The 27,224-nt window shown below is 38.6% G+C and overlaps 1 protein-coding gene across 10 annotated transcripts in view; it reads right to left on the bottom strand.

The window, feature by feature from the left end:
- Positions 1–26,422, bottom strand: part of ANKRD31 (ankyrin repeat domain 31) — a 60,206-nt gene extending 33,784 nt beyond the window's left edge. For 7 of the 10 annotated variants that reach the window (XR_007630484.1, XR_007630485.1, XM_050328778.1 and 4 more), the window contains exons 1-11: positions 26,232–26,407; positions 25,438–25,487; positions 22,245–22,324; positions 18,795–18,841; positions 18,097–18,191; positions 17,045–17,085; positions 11,401–12,078; positions 8,174–8,298; positions 7,613–7,737; positions 4,872–5,042; positions 1,819–1,961 (exon numbers count right to left, since the gene is read on the bottom strand). Coding sequence is in view for 8 of the 10 variants with exons in the window: in XM_050328778.1 (XP_050184735.1) it covers positions 1,819–1,961; positions 4,872–5,042; positions 7,613–7,737; positions 8,174–8,298; positions 11,401–12,078; positions 17,045–17,085; positions 18,097–18,191; positions 18,795–18,841; positions 22,245–22,324; positions 25,438–25,487; positions 26,232–26,407 (1,731 nt within the window). In the remaining 2 variants the exon portion in view is untranslated. Of the gene's footprint in view, positions 1–1,818; positions 1,962–4,871; positions 5,043–7,612; positions 7,738–8,173; positions 8,299–11,400; positions 12,079–17,044; positions 17,086–18,096; positions 18,192–18,794; positions 18,842–22,244; positions 22,325–25,437; positions 25,488–26,182 lie in introns of all 10 variants that reach the window. The other 3 variants (XM_050328782.1, XM_050328776.1, XM_050328777.1) reach the window with 3 other exon arrangements.
- Between the last annotated feature and the right edge of the window lie 802 nt (positions 26,423–27,224).

The raw sequence follows: 27,224 nt of genomic DNA, 5'->3' as shown, positions 1-27,224 counted from the left end.
GCCCGATTCTGATCTTATTCAAGAAATGACCTTTCTAGCAGAATGTTCAGCCAACCTTTACAGGATACTTTTTTAAGACATGAGAAATTTACAATCTGATTATTTCATTGCTGTGGGTAACCCTGCAATCTTATTCCACCACTAGTGTGATTTTACTTGTACCTCTGCTGTTGTCACTTCAGCACATTATAATTTCAGACTGAACTTGACTCACATCCTCTACCCAAGTGTCAAGTCCCTCATTATTTCTAACCAGATTGCTAATGAGAAAATTGTTAGTGAAGTTTTCTCAATCCATACATTCTCCTAACAACAGAGTAAAATATAAAGGGTTCAATCAAGAGCAAAAGCCCTCTTGGGTTTCATAAGTTGTCCCAAACCTTTGGATTTTTTCACCAGTAATGTTGATAACTCTTCTTCCACATCTGCAATCATATACACTTGTATGCTCTCCCCCTTAACTGTACTAAAAAAATCTTTCCTATACTTACCATTTTTCCTGAAATAAATTAATTTGGCATATTGCAGGCGCAGAAAGGGATAAATTAGTAGATAAAAGGCCTGTTTCCAATCTATAATAATTTCATGCAACTGTGAAAAAAACAGCTTCAAATACCATGTTACCAAAAGTCTGAATCACCATCACTGAATCACTATCACTATTTTGTTGCTAGTCAGAAACAACAAAAAGTAAGTCTAACAGATCACTGCAGTAAGACAATTTTACTGATACTGAGTAAACAGAGACTGAGTAAATGCAGCACCACCAGGCTGTACCATTCCTGCTGGACATACCAGCTTGCGTAACTCTTAGCTCTGTGCTGAATGATCTTAGTTTGCCTTGAGTGATCTAGGTGAGATGACTGTTCGTCCAATATCATTCTAGTTGATGGCCCCTAAATATTACTTGCAGAGATGCAGAGTTCTTCATGCATACCCATGGACATGGTGTGCTAGATACAGTCACAGAACTCAGAAATATGTCTTGAACCCGCAATAGTCTGTGATGCACAAGCTGAAGACCATTCCTGGGCTCTCAAATCTCAGAAAAAATTATTAGCCAGAAGTCCACCCTTCCTCTTTGCTCCTGGGAGATTTGTGAGGAAACGGAATAAATCTCATCTCAGTTGTGAAAAAGGGCAAATATTTAGAGACAAAACTTATTACACTCCACAAAAAAACACTTAGAAGATCTTGGAAATCAGTCACTTAGACAGCATACATGCACTTCTAGAGAAAGAAACTACAAGCAGATAAAAGGGACACATAGAAATCCTACATACTTTTGGGTCACCCTAGAAATATGCACAGACATGAGAGGTGGAGGCAAGCACTGCCAGACTGAAAGAGGATCCACAATTCAGACACAGGTTTATGAAACCACAGCATTTGGCAACAAATCTTGCAATTATTTCACATTCGCTGTTCAGTTAACTTTCAGTTTTAAGACAAAATATAAAGCCGTGTCTTCATAACCCACCATGCCACACATGCCACATGTTAATATAGGATGTGCACGGTTGTGGCAGCATGCCATACATGTGGGATTATAAAACCATGTATTAAACAGTAGTAATCTATTCCTCAGTGGTACATTGTCCCCAGCAGTTAGAAGAACAATTCATTTATTCTTTGGGAAAAATCCTGTTAAGCAGGGAACGTTTTGAACAGAAATCAAGCAGTAAGGACTTGCAAGCTCCTGAATTTGCCTATAATCTGAAAAGACCAGTCATATGCAAAAACATAATGTGACCTTCTAGACTCAACAACAATAATTTGTATTCCTAAATCACAATTTGTGTTCAATTTGGAATATACCTCATAATGGCCTTCTTTAACTGCATCTTGCAACGGTGTTATCTGTTCCTTTTGTGTAGCATTAACATCAGCACCTGCTTTCAAAAGCAGATTTGCTATCCCATAAAAGCCTTCCACACTTGCTATATGTAGTGCAGTCAAGCCTATGAAAAAGAAAAGCATGTATTTCACACTTGGGTGAAAAAAATTATAAAAATTTATGTCAATTTTAGGTTACCTATTTGATAAAGATTTCACAGAGTATACTGAAAAGGTAAAAAACTATGCATTACAGTAAGATATATCAAGAAATGTTTATGAAAAAGTCACAAGGGTTGGGACATCTCATGCTTTTGACAAAATTTGCACCTACTGAAGAAGTAGTCTTTGCTGTAACAACATTAGTTTTAGATTTTGTGGTTCTGTTATGAAATGAGAGAATTATTTGAGCCATATCTTGGTAATTTCTCCTGGAACAAAATGCATATGCTTTTTCAAGAACAACGTAGTTTTTCGTGGCACTCTTATTTACATAGCTGTGCTGAAGAAGCTTAGTAAGAAAGAAGTTACTAAAATAAAGATGTGATCTATTACCAAACAAAAATGGTTTTTAAGACTAAGAATGATTTGTGTGTCCAAATAAATTAAAATTCCCTACTCAAATTCCATCTTCATTCCTAGCTATATAGAATAAACCAAGATATGAGCTTCACAATAGAATTTTACTTTATGAAAGAGGTGTTGAGGAAAAATGTGGAATATAAGTCTTTGAATTGAGTTTAGCATAGCCATACATCAGTTCCTTAAACAATAGGGTGAGACAAATAAGGCAAAAACAGAGAGGATTTTCCACTTCCTACCTTCCAGCTTTCAAATCAACACACCCTCCAGAAGACCATTTTGATCAACAGTCTTACTCTTCAACTATCTACCATTACCAGAAGGTTGTTGGGGGTCTAATTCACATATTAAATATGTGAATATTAATAATGAGACATAATAAATATGTCTCATATTAAATGTGTGAATTAATACGGCTTAATAAAACTTTTTTGCCATCATTAAGCAAAATTATCTTAATTTCATTGGAGAGAGAAACTCTCAAGGCTTATACATAGCTGAACCTGGAATATGCTATATTCCTTTGAATTGTGTTTATTATTAAATCTGTTAAGGAGAGAATAAAAAGGTTTGCTTAGGGGAATGTATTAATTTCTCCCTCAGTAAAATGTATCCCCTATCTGATACAATAATAAGGCCCTGAAAAATTGCACCTACAACACATTCAATTAATAATTCTTAGGGATTAGCAACATCAGGCAAGGATGCTGTGCAGGCTCCAGATCAAGAAGAAACAGAAGTTTCACTGCAGCTGTTTTTCAGGTCCCTTGAAACACTGTAAATCAAGACTCAAACTGAGAGCAAAAAACCAGATCTCTAACATGCTGTTCTTATCCTACAGGCTAATGTCCAGGAAATAAAAAGGAGAAAAAAAACCCCAAACTAAACAAGAGAAGATCCCAAGAACTCAGCAAAGTACTGAAGCAGAATATTGTAGCACAGGAATAAGGAAAAATACAAGGCTAAAATACGGACAATCACTGGTGGGAGGCTTTAAAGGAAGAGAATAGGTCCAGAGGCAGAACATAATTCAGAACAATGACTACCAAAGAGATCAAGATGAAAGTGCATGTGAAAATGGCACAGGTCTGGCAACTACCTTTTTCTGACTATACCTGCCTCCTTTAAAAAATAATAAAAAAAAAAAAAGCAGGGCCAGGTTAACCTCTCCTCTCTTCAAGGAGTACAACTAAAAGATACTTTGTGCAGCTGTGCTGTTTTTGCACCAAAAAAACAGCAACCAGAATCTGGGGAATGAAGAAACGATGGCAAAACATGCAAAGGCAGAAAAAGGAAGCAGCTGTGACAGCAAAAACTAGAACGAGTGCACTTTGGTATACTTGCCTACTGTGGCTGCACTATCAGCACTTCTCTGTTGCCAGCATGGGGCTTTGAACCCCATCAAAAAAATATTTTCTCATCTGCCTCTAGCACAAGTGAATACATATTATGAGTCTCTCTGTTAGCTCAAACATCTGCACTGTAAAAGTCTGAAATCCACTGCTGACCAATCTATTTCCCAGTATATTCCAGAAGACAGACAATTTTTTATTTAGTTTTGGACTGTTGTGTGCCTGTATTATGCAACAGCCTATAACTGCAGAATGCGGTTTTTTTCCTTTCCCACGGAACTGTTGTGAAATCCTAGACACTAGCATGGTATGGAAACACTCTAAGAATTAATCAAAGTTTCTACCAAATGAGCCAGTTGCCTGAAGCAACCTTCTCTTTTGTTGTGGAGGTTTATCAGATACTAAGGGAGGAGACAGGGAAGTGCAAATAAGAAACAGTCTAATATTTGAAGAAACCAAGTGATATTTAAGGTGCAAAGCCTTTGACGCAGAGTCACACATGAAACTGGATAAGGTGAATTGCTTCACACAAAACATTAACAGCTGGCCACTATTTGTCATTTCTTCTTTTTCATGCCCATGATGAAAGAAAAATGGAAAATACCAAGTAGTCACAACTTTACAAAGTTAGAACAGTGCCAAAATATAACTCAACTTCCCTTAAGATCTACTGGGCAAAATCAAAGTCCCTGAAAAATTAAACTGGAAAATCTACATCTTGGTGACTCAAGTTGGTCACTGAAGTGGGCAAAAATACCCCCAACTTTCAAACCCATGAAGTTGATTATTTAATTAGGGACTACTTTGTGATAAGCAGGCACAAAACTGTTGAATTAAGGCTAAGTAAACCTAACTGCATCACTATGTAATTTTTAAGTGCTTACTTTTCCCTCAAAATTTTCTTTTCTCATATACTTTTATAAGTAGATTTACATGTTTTCCCACGAACAAGTACCAAGTGAAACCAATAAAAATTGAATAATCTATTGACCAGTCACAAACCTACAGTCTTGTCCACTGCACAAACTCATAATATATGCTTTTATTAGTTATACGTGGATACCTGATTGAAAATAGTATTTTAATAGAACTGCAACTTACCAGCATAATCCTTCGCATTTACATTTCCACCAGCTTTTATGATCTTACATACAAGGTCTACATCTTGATGAGTAACAGCTCTATGCAGTAAATTCTCACCATACATATTTCTCCTGTGGATTGTTGAAAGCGTAAGAGGGCGAGTCAGACCCTTACCAAAGGCTTCTCGTTCTGAAAAACAATGTAAAAGCTCTGTTGTAAAGAAAAATATTCTTTCTCTCTTATTTTGGCACTTTGTGTTACAGTTGGTAAATGATCTCTCTGAAGAAACAAATGTTCATTCAATCCAGTATTTCATAACACACATCACCAATTAAATAATAATACCATCCAATAAAAGATGCCATAGGGAATTCCATAACAAAAATGCAATTGAAATGCAACACACAGAAATATGACTTTGCAAAGGTGTGTTCAGACTTCAAACTTCAGACTTCTTCCTTCGAAAGTGCATTGCTTCCCAATGGATGATAAAACTGCTATTTTGCAATATAAATCATTGTAAGGAGACCATTTCAATAACTAAGACAGTTATTCAAAAATTTAGCTTTTAAAAAACCTCAAATTTATCAACCATTATTTTGTAATCATTTCTTTAAAAACCTCTGCTTTGTGAGGAAGTATTTATATTAGGATAGTGATTTAGATTGGCTCCTCAAAGTACCTTTTCCCATTACTTCACAGCCAGCTCAGACTTTTCTGCAATGAGTGAAAGGGGAATATGAGGCCTAAATATAAAAAATTAAGTTTAAAAGATACTATTATTAATTTTTAGTTTATTATTATATAAAACAAATGCTATCTCCAATTTTGCATTCATCATAGTTTTCATCTTGGCTGAAATTATTTCCAATACATAGATGAGCTGTTCTGTACTTCACTAGCAGTGCCATTCCAGCATCCTTTAAAACTGTGGAGAAAAGCATCCTGGCTACTGCATCTGATGAAAAACAAAAGGAAGAAAGAAGGGAAGAAGGAAGGAACAGGAGAACTGCCTGCAGGAGAACACAGTGCATGGCCTAGGCCATTAATTCATCTACTAATGAAAACCCTTGGGACAGCAGGCTACATACACTGCTCCTCTCCACAGGCTATAGCAGGTCTGTCTCTCTGGCCCTAAAACTGCCCAGTTGTCAGAAACAGACCTTAAAAACCACAGTTCTTCTAGAGTTGTAACTCGCACAGCCTGATGTCTCTGTTTTGTATATGGTGATATACTGTGAGCCCAGACTGATTTCCAACCTTCTTAAATTCTTGAGTCTATGTAGATTTTTAGAATCTAACAGATATGGGTTTACTCAGGACCTTCCCTCAGCTGAGCACATGGACAGTCCCTCTCCTCTACTTGCCCAGCCTTGCAAGACCTTGATAATTTCAGATATGCAGTCATTAGTCAAAGCTGGTCTAAAGTAGTCAAGCAGTTCAGGAGGGATTAAACTGCAGAGACATACACAAAACAAGGTGCAGTTTTATGCTACAATTTACCTGATTCAATTTCCTCCTTCAAGAGAACCTATTTCCCATCACTTCCACCTTGCCTTCCCTAGTGCTTTCCATGCGCCTGACCTTGTGCTGGCCCAAATGAAACTTATCATGGGGCTGTTTTCTCAGAGAATTATCAAACTAAGGTGAGTCACAGGCTCTTGATTGCTAGATCTGACACAAAAGGGAGATAAACTTGCTAGACTGGTTTAATGCAAAGCTACCTCTACAGGCATTGCGACTCTTTCTGCGGAAATCATGCTAAAGAACCAACAGCTTATTTACTGAGTGGAAACTAGTAAGTCATTTTAAAATAGATGAGCAGCTACTCATTCAACTTTAAATCTCATCAACATAGTGCTTCTACCATGAATAATTAAAATCTTGCAAAAGAGAAGGTTAATTGGAGGTAGATTCTTCACATTTTGTAAGGTCTATAACTTAGCTGTTACAGTTCAAATACTTTCAAACTTTGTAAGATGTTTAAATGACTGTAGATTCATGGATAAATCCCAACTAAGTGGCCTTTAAAACAAAACAAAACAAAACAAAACAAAACAAAACAAACCACAACCACAACTTTTAAGATTCCAGTCTTAAAGGTGCTGGAGTGAGTACCTTTATCCTCCTACAAAATTCCTCTGTGACGTAAATAACTTATCTGCATGTATCTTCAAAGGATGAAAACCAGCAATCTTTCTGTCTGACAAAGCACATTGCAAAGAAAAACACTTCAAAAGGTGCTCCATAACTGTGGCAGTGAAGGCCCTATAATCCTGTAGACAGGATAACAACACCAGGCATTCAAAATAGAATAAACTGTTTTGTGGAGGCCAATTCTTGCAGATGGCACTGCCCTGAGAATGAAGTTGCACACAGAACACAAAATGATAGAAGGATATATAAATGCATGTCATTTATATAACTTTTCACTCTGCATGCAAACATCTCTCTTCTTGTCAGAATACACTGTAATTTTTTTCATATAAAACATTGTGGTAAAAACTGCATCCTGAAAAACTTCTCATGATTCTTAGGGAGTTTATGCGAACAGATCAATTGTTAGGTTGGTAATATGAAGGTTTTCAGAAGTGAGAGAAATTATCAATAATTTTAATTATTAAAATTAATGTTTCTATCATCTCCTAAAAAAAAAATTTATGCCACAATATATTGGAAAGGTTATTAATTGTATTTGATTCAGTATAGTTTTTCAAATAATAAAATGATCTGTATGATAACAGTATAGAATATCTTACTCCGTTTGTTGTCAATTCTCTTGCTCTTCCTCTGATTAGCTTCTGTAAACTCATTCAGAATTATTTCTTGCCACATTCTGGTTTCAAGATTCTGCTTGTCTTTAGAAGTAGACTTCTGAATTTTACTGACAAGAGATTTGCTTAGAATCAATAGAAATATTCTCTATATAAATCAGTGTTTACAGTAGAGGTAAGAATATGAACATATTTGACATTAAAAGTAAGTAACAGCATGCAAGTACACAGGCTAATTTAGGTAGTACTTAATAAAGAGTAAATTGGGAGAAACGAACCTGCAGATCTTTGAATAAAAGGTAAAACCTTTACCTTTTGATCATTTAAATTCATTCACATGACAAATGCATTGTATTTATTACATTAATATTTTTTTTAAATTAAGAATATTATGCATTAATTTCTCATACTCAAAATCCTTAGGTTTGTTTCTTGCTACACTGCCACTGTGAGACATTCTCTGCTAAGCCTCTTCAACTATTTTCTGGTGAGAGGAAACACAATCTCTGTACCTTCCTAAGGAAGTCTCTCAATTGCTTCACTTACCTTGATATTGTTGGGGCTGTTTCTGCACATGCTGTAAGCTCTACTGAATGTGAATGTCCCTCAACAGTTTGCTTTTTACTAGAGGTGGCATCCCAGTAATCTGGAATTACTTCTTTCTCTCTCTGCTGGTCATCCACAGGTTGTGATAAAAAAAAAAAGAAATATTACAAGCAACCAGTAAGCATGCAGTAAAACAAGGGCATAAAAGTACATAAAAGAGCTCCAAGAACACTTATAAATGGTGTGTGTCTTCACAGACAACAGAGATGATGCTTAAGTGAATAACTGGAATTCTACAGATTCTGAAGTAGTATGCCATACATGTGCTCCTGACAGAAATAGCCAAGAGAATTAGGATACTCAGAATCACAACTTAAAACCTAAATCTCAGCTGGCTGACAGCGAACAAAAGTTGTTCTACCTGGAAGTTATCTTGACATAAGAATTGACTTAAGAGATTCATTTCAGTTTCCTATAGACATGAGCTCCTGTCCTAAAAAATTAGATGATGATGTAGATGTCTTAAGCTGGCCCATCTTATCTCACCCTTGCAGAAGCCTAGAAACATACATGAGGTAAGAACCATGTTTCACTCGAAGTTCAGTGACTCCCAACGGAGAAGTTATTTCTAAAGGCATACCATCCCTGAGCCACAAAACTATGGATGAGATTCGCTTCACTAACCTTCAGCCTTCCAAAAGCCAGGCAACTAGATGTCACTAGGCACCCTGATTACTCCCACCACTGATTAAGAGGAAGAGTCACTTTCAGGGATGATAGTGATTCACTCATCCTAGGGGGTGCAAATGATGATTCATGTATACCAGAGACTTATCTTTAACAGTAATGGAGAGAAATCCCACCCTAAGACAGGTCATCCCATGGAAGTTAATTTGAGTTACTTGAGTTTATTCCCTATTTTAGCCAAGTCAGTGTGGCACGCTGTTGTGTACCACTCAAGCTGCTGAAACCTGGGTACTCATTAGTTCATTACTCACTTGAGTAATGCTGAATGCTTTTAGGACACACCCGCAATGCACATGCATAGAAATTCTTTCTCAGTGACATGGAAGGACTTGATAGTTCTTTCCTGGGATACTGATAGAAATGGAGAATTCACTGATAATTTTTTTAATTGACATATTTAGCAGAGAGGCTACTCTGTGCTAAAGATTTAATTCATCAGAAGAGGTGAATTGCTTTCCCAGAAGTGGTCCTCCTGGATCAAGGGATGATGCATATCAACATAGGATATGGGGCTGATTAACCTGGAGAAGGGGAGGCTGGGAGTGGTCCCTATCACTCTCCGCAGCTACCTAAAAGGAGGTTGTAGTAAGGTGGGGATTGGCCTCTTCTCCCAGGTAACAAGGGACAGGATGAGAAGAAACAGCTGCAAGTTGTGCCAGGGCAGGTTTAGACTGGATATTAGGAAAAATTTCTTCACTGAAAGAATGGTCAGGCATTTGAACAGGTTGACTAGGGAAGTAGTGGAACCATCATCCCTAGAAATGTCAAAAAAAATGTGGATGTGGCACTCGGGGATATGGTTTAATGGTGAACAGGGTGGTTCAAGGTTGGATGACTGGACTTGATGTTCTTAGGAGGTCTTTTCCAACCTTAATGATTCTATGATTCTATGGTACTTGGGGAAAATCAAATATGTTACTTTACAAAACTACCACAGCCATACTTCTTGATGGTTAGAGAAGAAGAAGAAAACATTTCAATGAAAAGAAACCTCACACTTGCTTTATTAGAGACCATATAATAAAATAAATGGGCTATCTAGAACCCTGACTGCACCTACAGGACAAGACAAGCTCTCCTCTTTTGGGTACTTGTTTCACCACAACAAGAATACTCTGAAGAAACAAGAACGAGAAAAGACCAAGGTGAAGAATATACTGTTAGAATTCAACAGTTACTAACAAATTAACTGGGATATTTTTTTTCTCATTAAATTGCCTCCTTACTTCCTGCCTTCAAGAACCCCAGATGAAGACACAAAAAAAGCTAAAACTGAGTATTAATCAACAAGAGGTTATAGATACCTATTTCCACAAAACTCTATTTCATAATCTTAACTGTGATTTTGAGTAGAACATAAAGCTTCACACAGCTATGCTACAAATTTCAGAAATCAACACTTCACTGAAAGAGCTTTGTAAAGTGCTATGGTTCTGAGATAATTATATGAGAGACCTTGTAGCACCTTGAAATTGCCACCTTTGTGCCACATTTTATTACATGCTATGATATTCAGTTAATACCACTATGCAAAGACAGAATTAACTCATGGTTTTTGGATGCTTTATGCCATTGATGGGGAAGCAAAGCGGTTGTAAATCCACCTTAAATAGCTGGCTATATGTGACTGATGATTGATTTGCAGCTCCAGATTATTCAAAGACAACACAGATCAGAGAATCAGATTACAGGTTTACAAGAGATGCCTATCACTTTCTGTAGCATAAACATACATCTCCTATGTGTCCTTCTCTCTCCCTTATTATAATCTAAACAGGAAGAGATTATGGTGTTGCTTTCCCTTCATGGTCCCCTCCAGATTTTTGCATTTGAATACAAACTACCTATTCTAAAACACCTTTACAGCAGAAGGTGTAACAAGAAGGATCATACGCTGTGTCCACACATACACTGACTTCTTTAGGGGAGGACATGGACATAAAACCATGCCCTAATTTTTTTGAGCAAGTCTCACATAGGCAGAACTAAATCAAATAAATACACTTCTAAAAACATGTGTAAAAAATCCCCATTGAGTAATCTTTGCAGACTACAGAAAAGAAACAGCTGAATTTATTTTATAATACTTGCAAAGCATTTGTATGTTACAGCAGTGAGAACTGCAATGGAAGAAAACAGCACACTATAGCCTGGAGAAAAACTAGAACTGTATGGGGTAGAAATCTAGAGGTTTTGAAATTTCCATGCTGATTCTAGACTTCCACATCAGTCAGTGAATTCACTTTAACAGTATTTCCTCTCCCAGTAGGCTAAACTTCTTTATCACATGGATATATCAAAGCAGAAAATACACTACTGGACTTTTAAACCAAAAACAACTTAAATGATTTAAACATGCAAATTACTGATGCCAGTTTATTCTTTTCTAAGATTCCCATCTCCAAGTAATTTGGCTATTATAAAATATTTTATGATAAACAGAGATTTCCAAACATGAATTAACATGTGTATATATATACTTGCTCAATTGTTGTCCTCTGAGAGTCAGATCCTCTGAAGGCATTTATTCCTTCTGCCTGACTTGTAGCAAGTTGAGGGTCCATCACGTTTGTTATTTGTGTACAGTCATCATCTAAGTGGGGAGTACTGGGTTCTGAACTTAGTTGCTCTCCCTCGGTGTTAAGATGTCTCTCAGCTGGCACTACAGGAGTGACAGGTTGTACCACAGATCCTGACAAGGCATCCAGAGGCCTCACAAGCTCTACTGGCAGGGCATCACTGCTCTCAGCTGCTGACAGATCAATGGAAAAGGCATGACCCTGACACTCTAACATGTCAGGCAATGGGTTTATCACTTTAAGACTCTCAGAATCACCAGGGGATCTTAACATAGCACTGCCATCAAATCCACCAGTCTGTGTAGTCTGTTCAGTGAATACATCCATGAAAATCTCCCTTGGGGATGCCAGAGAAAGGTTTGTATTATTGTTAAGGGAATGCTCCTCTACTATGTTATCAGTGTCAACAGGGGTCACACAGGTCACAAGATGATTGTCACAGATGTGGCAATCATCTAAAACATGTTGAAATTTATCTTCTGGTGCCTGTTCATTTAGAACTGTTATGTCTTCCACAGGGCCATCTAGACAGAGGCTTATTTCTGGAGAGAGATCTTCATTACTTAATTTTTGTGTAATCTAAAAATTAAAAAAAAAGGTTACAAAAAGGAATGGAACAACTCTTTCTAAAAAGCATTTAATTAACATTCACTTTAGAAGTAATCTACATGTAGATATGTATATGCATATTTTATTATCAATTTTTGTATAAACTACAAGACTCAAAGCCCTCCTTCACATAATTGCAACAAGGCTTAGACTGAGGTCTCAGTTGCAAAAGTAGACCACTTCAGCTCTTGACTTTCACAGCAGTGAAAATCCAGAGCAAGAGAGACTAGATCTGTTAAAGATACTATGTCATTGCCAGTGACCCGAGGGTATTAAAAGGCTTTAAAAGAAAGTAATTTAAATTTTCTGTCAACCAGAAATAATGAAAGTAAACATATTCATAATAATACAAAACACATAGTTACTAAAACACAACATATGAGTTTTGATGATGTGTATCCCATGCAGATGTGGAACATTTGTGCCTCACAAGCTTCAGTTCAAAAGCTTAAGAGTTTGAGAAGTTTCCATATTTGAGTTTCCACACTGAGTACAGAATACAAAGGCACAACTGTTCTTGGAAATGTAATACTGCTTCTGTTTTTCTAACCACTTTGAGCTGCTTTCAACAGATGCACCCGTTTTTATACCAAGAAAGAGCTTTTTCATTTTTTTCCCTATCCCTGTTTCAAATGTTCTGCAGAGGAAAGCATGATGTCTCCACCAACCTAAATCATATTTTTTTCTTTTTAACATTTGTATATAATAGTGCTCTTACTTAGTAAGGCTGGATCTTAAAAAAGTATCTTTCAATGCATTTTTGGAGTCTTGCTGCCAGCACGTGGCAATACTGGGCAGTGCAAGAAACCTTTAACCACTGGTAACATGATTTCAATAAAGCTCACACACAATAAAACAGGGTAGAAATCTGACTCACATTCAGTTTGTAAGGAAATTTAAATCCCTGCTTCTTTGTTGAAAAATTACTCCTCAGGCAGTAATCCTATCTTATACCTTTGTATCTAATTGTTCCTTTTTAAGTACTGGCTACTTCTGACTTTGCTGTACTTAACTACACTTTCTTTTTAGACCACTTCTCTAATATATGCAGACTTTAAACAACTGCAGAAAAAACCTCTACTGACACAACCTTCTGTACTTGAAGAACTGTGGTATAAACAGTATGTATACATATTACAAATTTCCCAAGAAAAATGCTCAGTGCATTTGTTAACGGGCAGGTGAAACTTACATTTATATTAATGCAGAAGGCAGGCAATGAAGGATTAATTTTGCAAGATCCTAAAAACCTAAATGCCAACTGAAATCCAACCTGTACATGTGACCTGTTCAAAAAACTCCTGTCCAACTACAGATGCCTAAACTTCTTTGGCACTCATTTCTGTTGGCAAAATCCTGTGGGTCTTGCTCTACAAATAATTAAAATCTACAGAACATAAAAAAAGTTTAAACTTTCCCTCCCTAAAACCCATCCTCAGCTGCCACTTATGCATAAAGACACTTAAAAGCCCCAGTGCCTAAAGTCCCTGTACCTTCTGTTGAAAAGCAACAGAGGAGCTGCTGAAGAAGCAAAGCTGAGCCAGCTGTCACCAGCATCAAAACTGGGAGTTCTCTCTTCTGTCGACCCCAGCTTGGGAAATATGGTTTGAATATACCTAAGTTTCTCTCAAATGAGGAACAAGTATCAACACTGTGGTAAATGCAGTTTCAGGACCATCTTCCTCCAGAAAAGCTACTTCAAGCAATTAATTTTAAAAAGGGGTTTGTATGTAAAAAATGTACCACTTTGGCATAATGCCATTGATTATTTTATGCCAACCATGTCCTGGCATCTATGAATCTCTTCCACTGGTCACACTACTTCAAAAAACTTGATTTAAATCCCAGTATTCTCATGTCTTAATTATTCGCAGTACAAACCCAAATCACAGCGCTCCTTAATCCAGGCACAAATCCTGGTGACGTAGCATCAGCCAGAATGTCTTGTCTCCCTCGCCACCTTACCCACTAAGCGTGCACTGAGTAACAGCTCAGCATAGACACAGTCAATTCGAGCCTCAGCTGATTCACAACCCAGCACCAAAGGAAACAGGTAGACAGGGAAGTCAAGAAGAGGTCTCACAGAAAAACCAACAAAACGGATATAAAAACTGTATGTTAGTAGATGCACTGCATCAAAGGACAGTGAGCGAGCCAGGCTTTGCCAAGCCTTAGGTGTTTCCTTCTCCTTGTGCACTACATGAGCAAGGTTAAATCTGGCCTGGCAGCTCCAGCAGCCAGCAGGACATTCACATCACCTTGGTGCTGGTGAATCATGACACACAAGGACTTCTTTCCTATATGTTTGAGAACAATTTGAAAATTACCAAGAAATTTTAGGCTTTTGGGTGTCACAGCCTGTCACTTACAAATGTTATAACACAAAAAGGGAATGACTAATATTGCAGTATAAATAAAGGGTGGAGTAGAAATATTAAGTGGACTCCTGTATCTGATAGCTCTGAGTAAAATAACAGCAGAGAAGCTCAGCTGTTCAATACATACATGCAAGAGAATCACTATAGAAGAATTAAGCTTTCAGAGAGATCAACACTATCAGCTTCTGTAAGAAGACTTTGCTGGAGACTACTGCAATATACTGGCACATGAAGGAAGCACAGAGAAGTCACACATTTCTGTGAGGGTGGAAGGGACCTCTTGAGGCCAACTAGTCCAACCTTGCTGCTCAAGCAATGTCAGCTGCAGCAGGTTGCCCAGGACCACGTTCAGTCAGGACACAGGTGGAGAACGCACAACCGCTCTAGGAAATGTGTTTCGGTGTCTGACACCTCTTCTCAGTTAAAAAGTATGTTTTTGTACTTAGATGGGATTTCAGATTTCACAATTCCTTTTGAAGTTGTGTCCATTTCCTCTTGTCCTATCAGCAGGCACTACTGAGAAGTCAGTGTCCCTTATCTTCATTCCTAGTTGTCAGATGTTCATACACAGTGGTAAGATCCCCCTCAGCATTCTCTTCCTCAGCTTGAACAGTCCTGGCTCTATCAGCCTGTCCTCATATGGAAGATCACAGAATCACAGAATGGGCTGTAGTTCAATGCTCCTGCCATGGGCCAGAACATTCTCAAGTACATCGGGTTCCTTAGAACACTATTCAATCAGACCTTGCATGTTCCCAGGGACGGGGCATCTACCAGCCCTCTGGGCAACCTCTTCCAGTATTTCAACACCCTCACTATAAAAAATTCCTTCCTTATATCTGATCTGAATCGACCCTCCTTTACCTTAAAACTATTACACCTACAGGCCCGAAGGAAACAGTCTGTCCCCATCATTCTTATTAGCCCTTTTCAAGTAGTAGAAGGCTGCAATGAAGTCTCCCTGGAGCCTCCTCTTCTCCAGGCTGAACAATTCCAACTGTCTCAGCCTGTCATCATACGAGAGGTGCTCCAGCCCTCTGATCATCTTCATGGCCCTCCTCTGGATCTGCTCCAATAGGTCCATGTCTTTCCTGCATCCAGAGCTGGACCCCAGTACTACAGGTGAGGTCTCAAAAGACCAGAGTAGAGGGTCCAGGTCCTTCTACACAGAGCTATTTTCCAATCAGGTGGTCCCCAGCTGTACTGGTGCCTGAGGTTATTTCTCCCCAGATACAGTACTTCACACATCCCTTTGTTGAATTTCATTAGATTTCTCTCTGCCCCGTTCTCAAATCTGTCCTGATCCCTTTGAATGCCAACACAGCTATCTGGTATATAAGCTGCTCCTCCCAGTACCATCTCTGAACTTGCCGAGGGTGCATTCTGTTCCATTTTCCAGGCCCCTAATGAAGATGTTGAACAGTATTGACCCCACTACTGACAGACTAACCACAACAGAAATCAGTGTTGCTATGTCACCAAGGTCAAGGAAACATAGCAAGACTAATTTTGTGGTGTCAGAATTCTATGCAGATTATCTTAATTTATACATTTACCTTGTGTTTCCAGGGACACACAAAACTAAGATGGTCACTGACTCACTGCTGATTGCCAAGGTGTCTGTCCTGCCCTTGCTGCAAATCAGTAAGGGATGACCCTTGGTTCCTCTCACTAAAGATCGTTCTGCAGGACTCAGATCTTGCCAGTGCCAACATCAGCCAATATCCAAAAAGTATAATTCACTACAGTGATTATTTCCAACCTTCTTTCTCCAGTCTCCTAAAACATCCTCTCTGGAGATATCCTCAATGCACGCAACCTGCCTGTTCTCCAGAGGCTATTAATCATAGTCAATCTCTCTTTCAAAGCATTTAGATTTTGTTCTGTTGGACTAATTCTGTGCAATGAGAATGTTTCATTTAATAAACTTGGTATTATAGGCTTATATTGATAGCTGCATATTTTTCAGAAAAGAAAAGCCTAGGAGATTTGAAATTTTTTCTCTTTGTTCCCAAGTCAAAGAATACTTGGCCCTGGTCATCAAGGGTATTCGCTGCATGACATGAACAATTTGCCATACTGGTCTCAAATCTACCTTTGGTGAATTATATCAAAAATAGTTGCTTTTTCCCCAGCTATTACCTCAATCAGTAAGGCAGTTACAGATCTATTCCTCCTCAGAGACCTTCCAAATGTAATGCCTTTCCCATAACTTTCATTGGTGGGAAAAATTTTAAGCTACTCCAAGTCTTCATTGCTTTATCTTAAGTAACAGACCTTACAGATTCCATGTCATGATGATGTCTTCCCCACTTCCCTTTTACTCCTGTGCTCCTACCCTTGTGTTCTGCAAGCTTAGGAATTACAGTTCTTACCTAAAAAGCAGAAAATAAAGCTTAGCTTTAAAGCTGTTTTCGCCTAATGAGCTCAGTGACAGTTTCAACAGCTATGTTTGCTTTTTAAAATGAAAGAAACAAGTATTTTTCAGTAAAATACTCTATAAAGCTAAATAAATTATATGATGTTTTATATACAGTCTCTTGTAAAAATACACTTACCTTTTCTTCTGAATCCTTTTGAAATCCATTCAATTTGATACCTAAATTAAGGAGAGTAGACAAATATTTCCGTTTTATTTTCCACTTCTGAAAGTTCTTATTGCCTCTAAAATTGGCACCATTTCGTAAGTTTAAGTCTAAAGTTTCAAACCTTAAAAATTACTATAGTTGTGTTCCCTAAATGGAACTGACAATAAAATTTCTAGTTAGGCTCTGTTAGTCACTAAATTATATCCCAGAGCTATTTTGTCACATTTCTTCACTGTGGTTTAGAGGTCTGTCTTTCCAAAGACTGTCAGCAGATGATACTGCCACCCATTCCACAGGATAAGATTTATCCCCTGCCCTCTCTAATTACAATGCAATTAGACAATACTGCTAAAATAACCTAATAACTTACTGCCTCTGGAAAGGGATGATCCCAACCCTCCTGTTCCTATCACCCTGTTTTGACATTCACGTGAGTCCCTGGTAATTTCCTCATCAGAAATAAAGTGAGTGTTTTTCTGAAGGGTTAGCAAAAATAAGGTAAAGCCAGAAGACAGCTAAATAGATGGGGTAGTCCTGCACTGTTGGGAGCACAGAAGAATGGAGGCACAACTAACATAGCATCAAGTGACATACAGACATGAGGAATAGTAGCATTTCCATTTCTCCTTTCTTACAGATGCCTCTGATCCTTGGACATGTTAGTAAAAAGCATTTGGGAACTCTCAATGACCTGTGTACCTTATACCTCCATATGGCACTTGAGTATTGAGTTTATTTGTGTGGCCTATAACTTTTGTCAGAAAATTCCACAGCAATGAAATAATTTTAAACTGGATATATAGCACTGGATTGAGAAAACAGTTACTTCTTCAAACAATCCTAGCAGAACACTTACAAAACCAGAACTTTTAGTCCATGACTATAAAAACTAAACAAGTGTTGGAAAGAACACATATCATATTCTAAATAAATCTACATGGATACTCATCTTCAACTTCTCAAATTATTTTCTGAAATGACTTTGGCACAGCTAGAACAACTTCTAGTTTTGTACAACATACCTACAGAATTAAGTTGCTGTTCTTCTACTGCAGCATTTAGTGAAAAACCAGATTTAGAAATACTTTCAGTAGGTGATGAACACTTTATCCAATTCCTGGAATTAAGTAATACAATAAGAAGTTCTTAAAGAATTGTAATCTGCTCATTTTATGAAAATTTTTACAGTACTTCTAGTTTACTTCTGTAATTTTGTGCTAACCATTATTCATGAAAACAGCTGCAGTTATTTCAGAGGTACACTTTTATTTTACAAGAGCATGCAACAAATAAGACTTCTGGATTTCCTACATTGAACTAGCTATGTTTGCACATTCATTCTCTAAGTGAAGTAACAGCCTTTCCTGGTTTTTTATTAGTTCTTTCTATGTTTCTGCTGAAAACCTTCTATAGCTTCCAGGAACATAAGGTCTAATATTACTTCTTATAAATTTTTGTTTGTCTAATGGTTGTCTCCAACTTCTGTTACTCTTGTTGGTCATGCTCTTAAACCAATAAAGGTAATATCATCAATATAAATAAATCCAGGTATATACTGAACATAGAACTACCTGTGACATAAATACAGATCCTTCACTAAGCAAACAAGAAAACTGTTTCTCAGTAGTACACAGAGAATAAAATAACATACAAATGGATGTATAATGGAATTATTTACAGTATGCCTGACTGGAATTTCTATATGATGTATTATACTCACTGCAGTAGAGACTGAGACTGGTCACATGTGTATGCCTCTTGAAGTATCTAAAGAAATAAAAATTAACAAGATAGCAAACAAAGTACTTAATTATTTTTTTTGTTTTATTACCAATTGCCTATCTCCTTCCTTCTGTAATTGAGTTGGGAAATGGAATTTTTAGATCCTATCATTATATATGTTACTAATAAGAGACAAAAGTATTCTGCTTAAATCTTTTTTTTATTTATACTATTTGAGAAAAATGTTGAAAAATAAGACCGTGGAAGACTAATGCTCACCCAGAAGGAAAACATACCCATGCAATTAAGACACGAGTGCTTCAAACTTCGATGTTTTACACCTCAAAGGACCAAAACACAAGGTATTTTAACTTCAACTCACAGTTTTTATCTTCTTTTGATAACAACTCCCTTTTTTCATTAAATAAAAAAGGGTGCTGCTCCAGAGACTGAGAAGCTCAGTATAGCACTCTCAATATCCCTGTAAACAGCACAGTTTAATTACTTCAAGACCTGCACATCAGCAAGCTCTAAGTGGCAGGGCTGCCACATGCCAACACAGGAAAGAGCATGAGGGTAATGTCAAAGCATGTGCCGAATTCTAACTCTTCAGTACAAAGAGCTTGGACCTGCTTTTTGTGCCTTTGTAAATAAAGAAGAGATCTCCTCCAGTATGGAAAATGGAGCCTTTGTATACTTTATAAAGTATATAAGCCTTTATACACCTTTTCCAATACATAAAAAGGAGCCTTTATATAAAGCCTAAGACAAACTAGGAATGATTAAGATAGACAAGTGAACTGCAGAATGGTTCTCTCACCGATTAACTGAAGACTGGGTATCACTACTGAACTGTCTGCACACTGGCTGTAACTTTAAACTAATCATTGACATACAGCAGACATCAACAGCACTAGGAAGATTCTGGGAAAGAGCACCTCGCTGCAGACACCAAGTGATGACTTTTTTGGCTTACACAAGACATTAGGAAGGCAGGTAGATCAACCATCTTAACAATGACCTGGAGAGTAACAGGTGGAGACTGCCCAATAGCAGCACTGCTAAAAAGCTCCCTGGAACAGAACAGAGTCTTTAGTTTGTGCAACAATTATCAACTGAAATATGGCAATTGGGACAGTTCACAGAAAATTATTGACTTTGCTTAAATACACCCTTCAGGCGAGTCAGCCTGAATATTTACACGAGACATTATTCAGAGACCAGGCAAGGTCAAGAGAATAACAGAATAGCTATTAAACCCCTCTGATTGCTTTATGTTGCTCTTAAAAGCTCAGTGAACTACCCTTATAACTCAGAAGACAAAGGAGCTATTTTTCCTCCTAAAAAATTAAGTTCTAAGTAAAATCCATGTATTGCTCAGTGGTTGAAGGGTCTTCTCAAATCATGTGAGTTACACAAATAGTATTTGTGGTGATTGATTGGGAGTACTGGAACAGCTTTTTGTCCTGCCTCTTGGTTTTGGTAAGGAAATTCCTGCAAAATCCTAATAATTTTTTTTAATTTCAACACTTATTTATACAGCAAACTATATGAGGGGACTCTGGATGTGGTCCAAAGAAAGACTAATGCTAAATAGCTGTTAGGTGTTACCTAACAATTTTAGGCGCACTTCACCAAACAGGGCAAGAAAAACAAAGTATGGAAAAGTGAAAGCACAAACTTAGAACCATGACACCTGTCTGAACAAGCCATGGAATAGGGTGTTAATAGATAAGGAAAATGATTTATCAGTTGAAAAGATCTGGATCCCACAAAATCTGATGTATGTCTACTGCGTTTCTTGTGTAAGAAAATTCTTAATTACAATTTCTTACATGACGGAATCAAAGACAGGACTGCAGATCACAAGCCTTCCTCCAGCCCATCCAAAGATAGCTAAGACTCTCTGGAACAATTGGAATGCATGTTACATTTCCTGAAAAAAATCATAGCCAGTCCAGGCTGCACGACCCTCATATCACATCACATCTAAATCCTGTACTCACATCAGATCATTTCTTAAGACACAGTAGAAGGAAACCTTCTATGTAACTGCATTCCATGCTGGTTCTTGGAGCGGTTGGAAGAGCCACACTGCTGCAATCTACACATGTGGGTAACAAACATGACAGACCAATACCACTCCTTATAACATTCAACAAAGATTTAATTTTTACACTGTCCCCAAGCTTTGCATGACCAAGCTGCCAGTGGCATGCTATACAGGTCTCCCCTCCAAAAATCTAGCAAGGAGTACCCAAACTATTTGGTGAGAAGTACTAGGTTTCTTTGCTTTTCTGACCTTCTCCCTGGTGTACAGGGTATTTGTCCTTAGACTTGGAAGAATCCCTTACTGGGATTGCAGGCTGCCTAATCTGCTGGTAACGATGAAGCCAAAGACATAGGTTAGCAAGAGGCTAGTCAGATCAGCTCCTAGAGCGGAAGAGAACAAATATGCACTTCTCTTATTCCCTCCATCCTTGAAAAAACACTATAAACTTCAGTCAAGACAACCCTGGGGCATGCAAGGAGAAAAATAAAGTCACAGAGAAAAGTCTTTGAAATAACAGCATCTTTTGGAATTTTGTTCACTGTTTTCCACACTGTCAGCTGAGACAAATTTATTTGCAATCCTATAATGAGCTGTAAAAACATTTACTCCAGTAGAATTGCCTTTTTTCAACATAGCTTTTGTCATCTAAGAAACAGTTTAGCCCTTTTAGGGCTAAAGCCCCTTTAAAAATACCTCTCTTTTACTGGAAGAAGGTTACACAGACTGTGGCCTTTGGACTGGTGAATCCACAGTGCTAATGATGGTGTGACAGTCACAGTTAAAAGCAGAGAACCTGTTTGTCTTTAATTATTTCATGACTGTATCATATGCAGGTGCAAAGTCATTGCTCAACTGAACAGAGGTTTATTGGCCAGCTAACAACCATATTAAATACATTAAAAGGTAGGCTAATTAGTAGATTAGGGAATGCAGAATTATCTATAGAGTAAAACTATTACCCCATCATTATGCAAGTAGACACTTTATTCTGCATTTCAGATTATTATCTCTTTCCTTTAGAAAGAAACGACTGTTCAATCATTGATCAAAGCTGATCTCACAATGAGTAATCAAGGGTGTGTTCTGGCACAGTCAATCCAGATGGTTATCTTTCAACTCCTAAAGGGAACATATAAAAAGTCTCTGCTCCATGACTTTTTTGTCTTTGTCCTGGGCTTTTCCTCAGATTTGAGAGGAAATTTCAAATATGAGATACTTCATGAAATACCAGGGAATACACATTCCTGGAGACAACATGCTACACGTGTGACAAGATGAAATTCACTTCAGCTGTAAGCCACCAGACCCTTTTGCATGTAATCAACGGGAGGCCCAGTGGTTTTAGCAATAATCCTTAGATATGTTTACAGGAGACATTATCATTGGTGTACTTACTGTATTTATCTCGTCTTCTTTCTGACAGTATGTGTGGTCATCAAATTTCTGTATAAAACAGATTTCTGGAGAATGATCTCCTAGAAAAAAAAAATCCTCAGTAATTAAAGTTTTGATTACTTTAATTTCTAAATAACTTTCTGTAATTGCACACACTTTTATATAAGTCAGTAATTGAGGTACATGCACCAAAGCAAGGGATTTAAGTGGCCAAATAATCTATCTCACTAGATTTTGAAACTACAATGAATGGTACAGAAATTCATAAAACCAGTCAGGGGGAGAAATTTATTTCACTTCGTGTTCTGGGACCCTCCTTGAGTTTGTATTGGAGATTAACTCTTTCCTCTTATTTTTAAACTAACAACTGCAACTTTGGTAAGCCGCCTGATCCATTTGACTAAAAATACACTTGTACTCTTACATGGAGTCGTTTCTTTAATGACTACACAAAGAAAGACCTTCTCTCTGGAAAAAAAAGCCCTTAAGGTTGGACCATTAAGTTCAAAAACTAAGATGTTGATACTGACATCAATCAAATTAATATTCGTGTTATGTATCTCATCCCCAAATTGCTAATATACAAGTATGTACAAACCCATGCATAATTAAATTCTAATTCCAACTTACTGAATGTCGTGGTTTTGCCCATCAGCCCATCCCTGGGGCTGAGGATGGTTTTGTCCAGGTGATTTCCGGACAAAAAAACAATCAAAAAGTTCAGTGACGCCTTTGCTAATTACATCTTTAAGAAAACGGAAGAGAAGGTTGGTGGCGCAGTTGAAATTAGGAGCAGCAGCCATGTAGAAGGGTAGCGGGCCCGAGGAGGGCCAAGGCCCCCTCCTCCCTGGCTTGGGCCGGGGGGGGCAGGTGTAGTACTGAAGCCTCCCTTCTCTCTTGTGAGAGAGTGAAGAAAAAAAAAGTTTAAAAGATGAACTGCTTAGACGAGAAACCGCTGCAGAAGAATTCCAGCCATGAGATAACAAGACTTTCAAGGTCAAAGCTGCAGTCGCAGGAGAGAGAAGAAAAGTTCGAAGGGGGGAGAGCTGCTGTTCTTCTCCCTTTCGCTCTCTCCCTTCAGCAGGGTAAAGACTGAAAAATAAAACCCTGCCACTTGTGAAAGTTTGTTGGGGTGAAGAGACCCCCCTGTGCGGCTCACAGAGGAGCTTGTGGATACACCAGAGATTTGTGACTTTAACAGAGAGAAAGCCTTATGCTGGAGTAAAAGCGGCTCAGATGAGGCAGAATCCTGTTGAAGATTTATGACCCTGACGGGTATTAGAACCTACGCTGGAACACAAAACGGTTCAGGTAGGGATGTTGGGATCCATGTGTGGGATCCATGCTGCTGGTGCTGGAGATTTGTGATCCTGAGAGAAGCTACGCTGGAGCAGAAAACGGCTCAGGTAGGGATGTTGAAGATTTATGACCCTGAGGGGAATGAGAGAACCTACGCTGGAGCAGAAAATGGCTCAGGTGGGATATTGGGATCCGAGTAAGGGATCCAGACTAGACCTATGCCGAGAAGTCAATCAAGGACTGTTCTCCCATGGGGAGGGACCTCCATAGGGAAACAGGGGTGAACTCTTAAACCATTATCCCCTGTAACCCTGTGGAAGAAGATCCATAGTAAGCAAGTGTCCCCTTGCAAGCCTATGGAAGGAGACCCTTCAGGACCTGAGTAACCCCCAGCCTTCGGTTTTAGCCAAGGAGGGGGGTAGGCCCAGCCCTGGAGGCCAACACAGAATGAGAGAGAGATAAAGAAATTCCAACTGCGACGAAAGTGCTGCAGAGTTACTGGAGAGAGAGAGCTGGAATTCTGAGAACAGAAAAGGACTGCTTCTCCTCCTTGGACTGATATAAGGGAGGTGGGGGGAGAAGTATCTTCTGTAAATACCTAATACCTTTTACTTAAGTAAAATTATTGTAGATATAATTCTTTAGTTTTAGTTTAATAATAATAATAAATACCCATACCTTTTTTCAATTCAGTCTCTTTTTGTCTGCATAAACCTTCTCTCAACTAATAGTAATTGTATGGGGGGTATAAAACTAAATTGAGCCAGGGCAAAACCACGACACTGAATACAACATGAGGCAGGCAGAATGCTAAAAATATCATAATCTATTACAGTTGCAGGGACAAAACCCCTTCACTCAACCCTCAGACAAATGCCTACTCCACAAACTGAAGAATAAGCCAAACAAACATGCCTTAAACCCTGTATGTTGAATGTTGCCAGGTCTTAATTCCAGTGGATAATCACAAGTAAGTTCAAAATGGGATGATGTTTCTTTCCTCAGTCAATACTATTAAACAGCTATAAATTGCTCAGCATCAGGAAAACACAGCCATTGGAAAAGTTTATTCAGATTCCAATGGGCTGTAGGTAAGATTTATATTAACTCAGAGTAGGTTGATAAAAAATGACAGTCCACTCAGATCTTCAAACTGGTAAAAAGACAAACAATATAAAAATCTGGAAGAACACCATGTGTCACTTAAAGAATACTCAGTCTGAAATATTGCTGAAATAAAACCTACAGGATGCAAGTCAAGCATATTATATAAAAATACAAAGGAGGTACCAGTGAAACTATTATGTAACTAAGACATGTTTGCTCATGCAACATACTTTATGGGAGTTATTGTGGAAGATTTTAAGACTTTAAATGAGTGTGCAATCGTTTATGCTGAAAGTAATTTAATGATACACTTAAAATAATGCACTTAAACATACCTACGCAAACTTCGTATGCTAAAGAGAATGGATATATTAACAATATCAAAGAGTTTTAAAAAATACTATAAGCAATTATAGTTACATGTAACTATTACGTGCATAGATTCCATTTATTTTATTCTGCTCAAACACATACATACAAATACATACATGTAAATAAAAAGGATACCCCTATATATAGTTCATATACTTCCCAAGACAGGGATCTTCAGTTATAGTATACAGAAAGAATAGAGAAATCAAGAGCAAATCTAATTTTCAAATATTAAAAAAAGTGCTGAAGAATCTTCTAAAATATGAGCTAAAATTACAGATATAATAAAAGAGCACATACACTTCCTAAGAATGAATTTCATGCAGCTCTGAAGTATAAATAACATAGACTCCAGCAACATCTAAAGCAACAGTTAAAAGAAATAAACACAGACTGAAAAAAGCGTCTATCCTACCTTTAGAAATACTTATGGTTAAAGCTATGTCCAAATTAGGAAAGGCCAACCTTTGGAAAATAAATAAAATAAAAGGTCATTAAGCATTACAGTCCTATAAACTCAAAGGGCAGGTGAGAGTTTAAGTTCTCTTAAATCCTCAGTTTAAGAGAGGTGCCCTTCCCAGCCTCTGTCGTTGGGACACCACTGGACAAGTGCTAACACGAACAGCAAAGGACCCCAAATTTTAGGGATATACCTGATTTTCTGCATAGAAAATCATGGGTATTGAAGCACATCGCTGCTTTATGTATTTCCAAGAAATGCCGGGCCACAAAGCCAGCACAAAGAGGTGCACCTGCAGGTTTTTTCAATCCTTTGCCACGTCGTAAATGATACAAATGTAATGAAAATGATATCAAGTCAAAGTTGCAGGGAAAAAGTATCGGCATCAACTGCATTTACCAGTGTTTATTTCCTCCGATTTGGTTTCTGGGGCATTTCACTTCTGTGGACTAAAATGTCCACAGGAAGGTCCAGAGGCACAAGCTCCAAGGCACACAAGGTGCGTGAAAATAAACGGGGCCATCAGCGGAGCTAATATAACCTCTGAGTCTAAGGGCATACAAAACGGCTCTGAACAGAAAAGGGGCGGGGGAGGGGGGGAGAGGGGGGGAGGATAAAAATAAGAAAAGAGAGCAAAACTTTCATCCCCGGATCGGCCCCTCAGTCGCGGGCCCCTTCCTGTTCCGTGAGCGCGCCAAACCTGCCGCCGCCCTCGCCCGGGCAGGTGCCGCTCAGAGCTGTGTTACCACCTCCTCTTACAGAACTCCTCTTCCTCCACATCACTCTCCGTCACAGAGCCCTCCACGACGGTCTCATCGCTGTCCGAGTCGGTGTCCCCGCCGCGGCCCCGCCGCACCATGGTGAGCTGTCGGCTCTGCCCAGGCACCTCCTCAAGCGGCTGTCCACACTCGCCGGGGGCCGCCATCTTGTGGCGGCGCCTCGCTGCCCCTCGGGCGGCCCCGGGCGCACAGCGTTCCTGGAGCCGCAGAGTTCAAACATACACCGTGCTGTGTGCCGGCAAAAAGGCTCACTTCTGCGCGTTTGTGCACTCCTGATGCTGACATCTCGAATCAGAAACGCTTATTCGCCCAGAGAGTTACATTGAGCTAGAAGGGGGTTGTAAAACAGGGTCTGGCCTTATCAGTGAGAGGCCTCAGAGCCTCAAAGGAAGGCCCCTGAATGAAGGACCAGCTGGGCTTTTATTGTATAGTCTGGGGTCTTAGAATCATAGAATGATAAGGGGTCCTTAAAGATCATCTAGTCCCAACCCCCAGTGGCAAGGACCCTTAGCCCAGGTTGCTCAAGGCCTTATCTAGCACATTGCCAGTGCTAGGGCATCCACAACCTCCCTGGGCAACCTGTCGCATTGTCTAATTCTTCCCAATATCTAACCTAAATTTCTTCTCTTTTAGTTTATACTCATTACTCCTTGTCCTATTGCTACAGTTCCTGACTAAATGTTCCTGTTGAGTTGTTGGCTCCTGCTGAGTCTCTTGTCACCTGGTGTGTTTCTGGTCACCTGGCTGGCACCACAGGTCTCCGTGCCCTTTGTAAAGGAAGGGATCTGTGCCAGTTCATGGCCTCTTGAGTCTGGCAGTCAGCTGTCAAAGATTGCAACCACTCACTCACAGACCAATGACTCAAGAAACTCGCCAACTTGAAAGAAGAGAAAGACTGAGCATGAGAAGCAAGAGAATCATTTAACCAAGATATGCTAGACTATTAATTAATAAGCAAATGAA

The sequence above is a fragment of the Myiozetetes cayanensis genome, unplaced genomic scaffold (genome assembly GCF_022539395.1).
Source record: "Myiozetetes cayanensis isolate MyiCay16 unplaced genomic scaffold, myiCay2020 scf4, whole genome shotgun sequence".
NCBI classification, from domain to species: Eukaryota; Metazoa; Chordata; class Aves; order Passeriformes; family Tyrannidae; genus Myiozetetes; species Myiozetetes cayanensis.
This window is presented reverse-complemented; position numbering and strand designations above follow the sequence as displayed.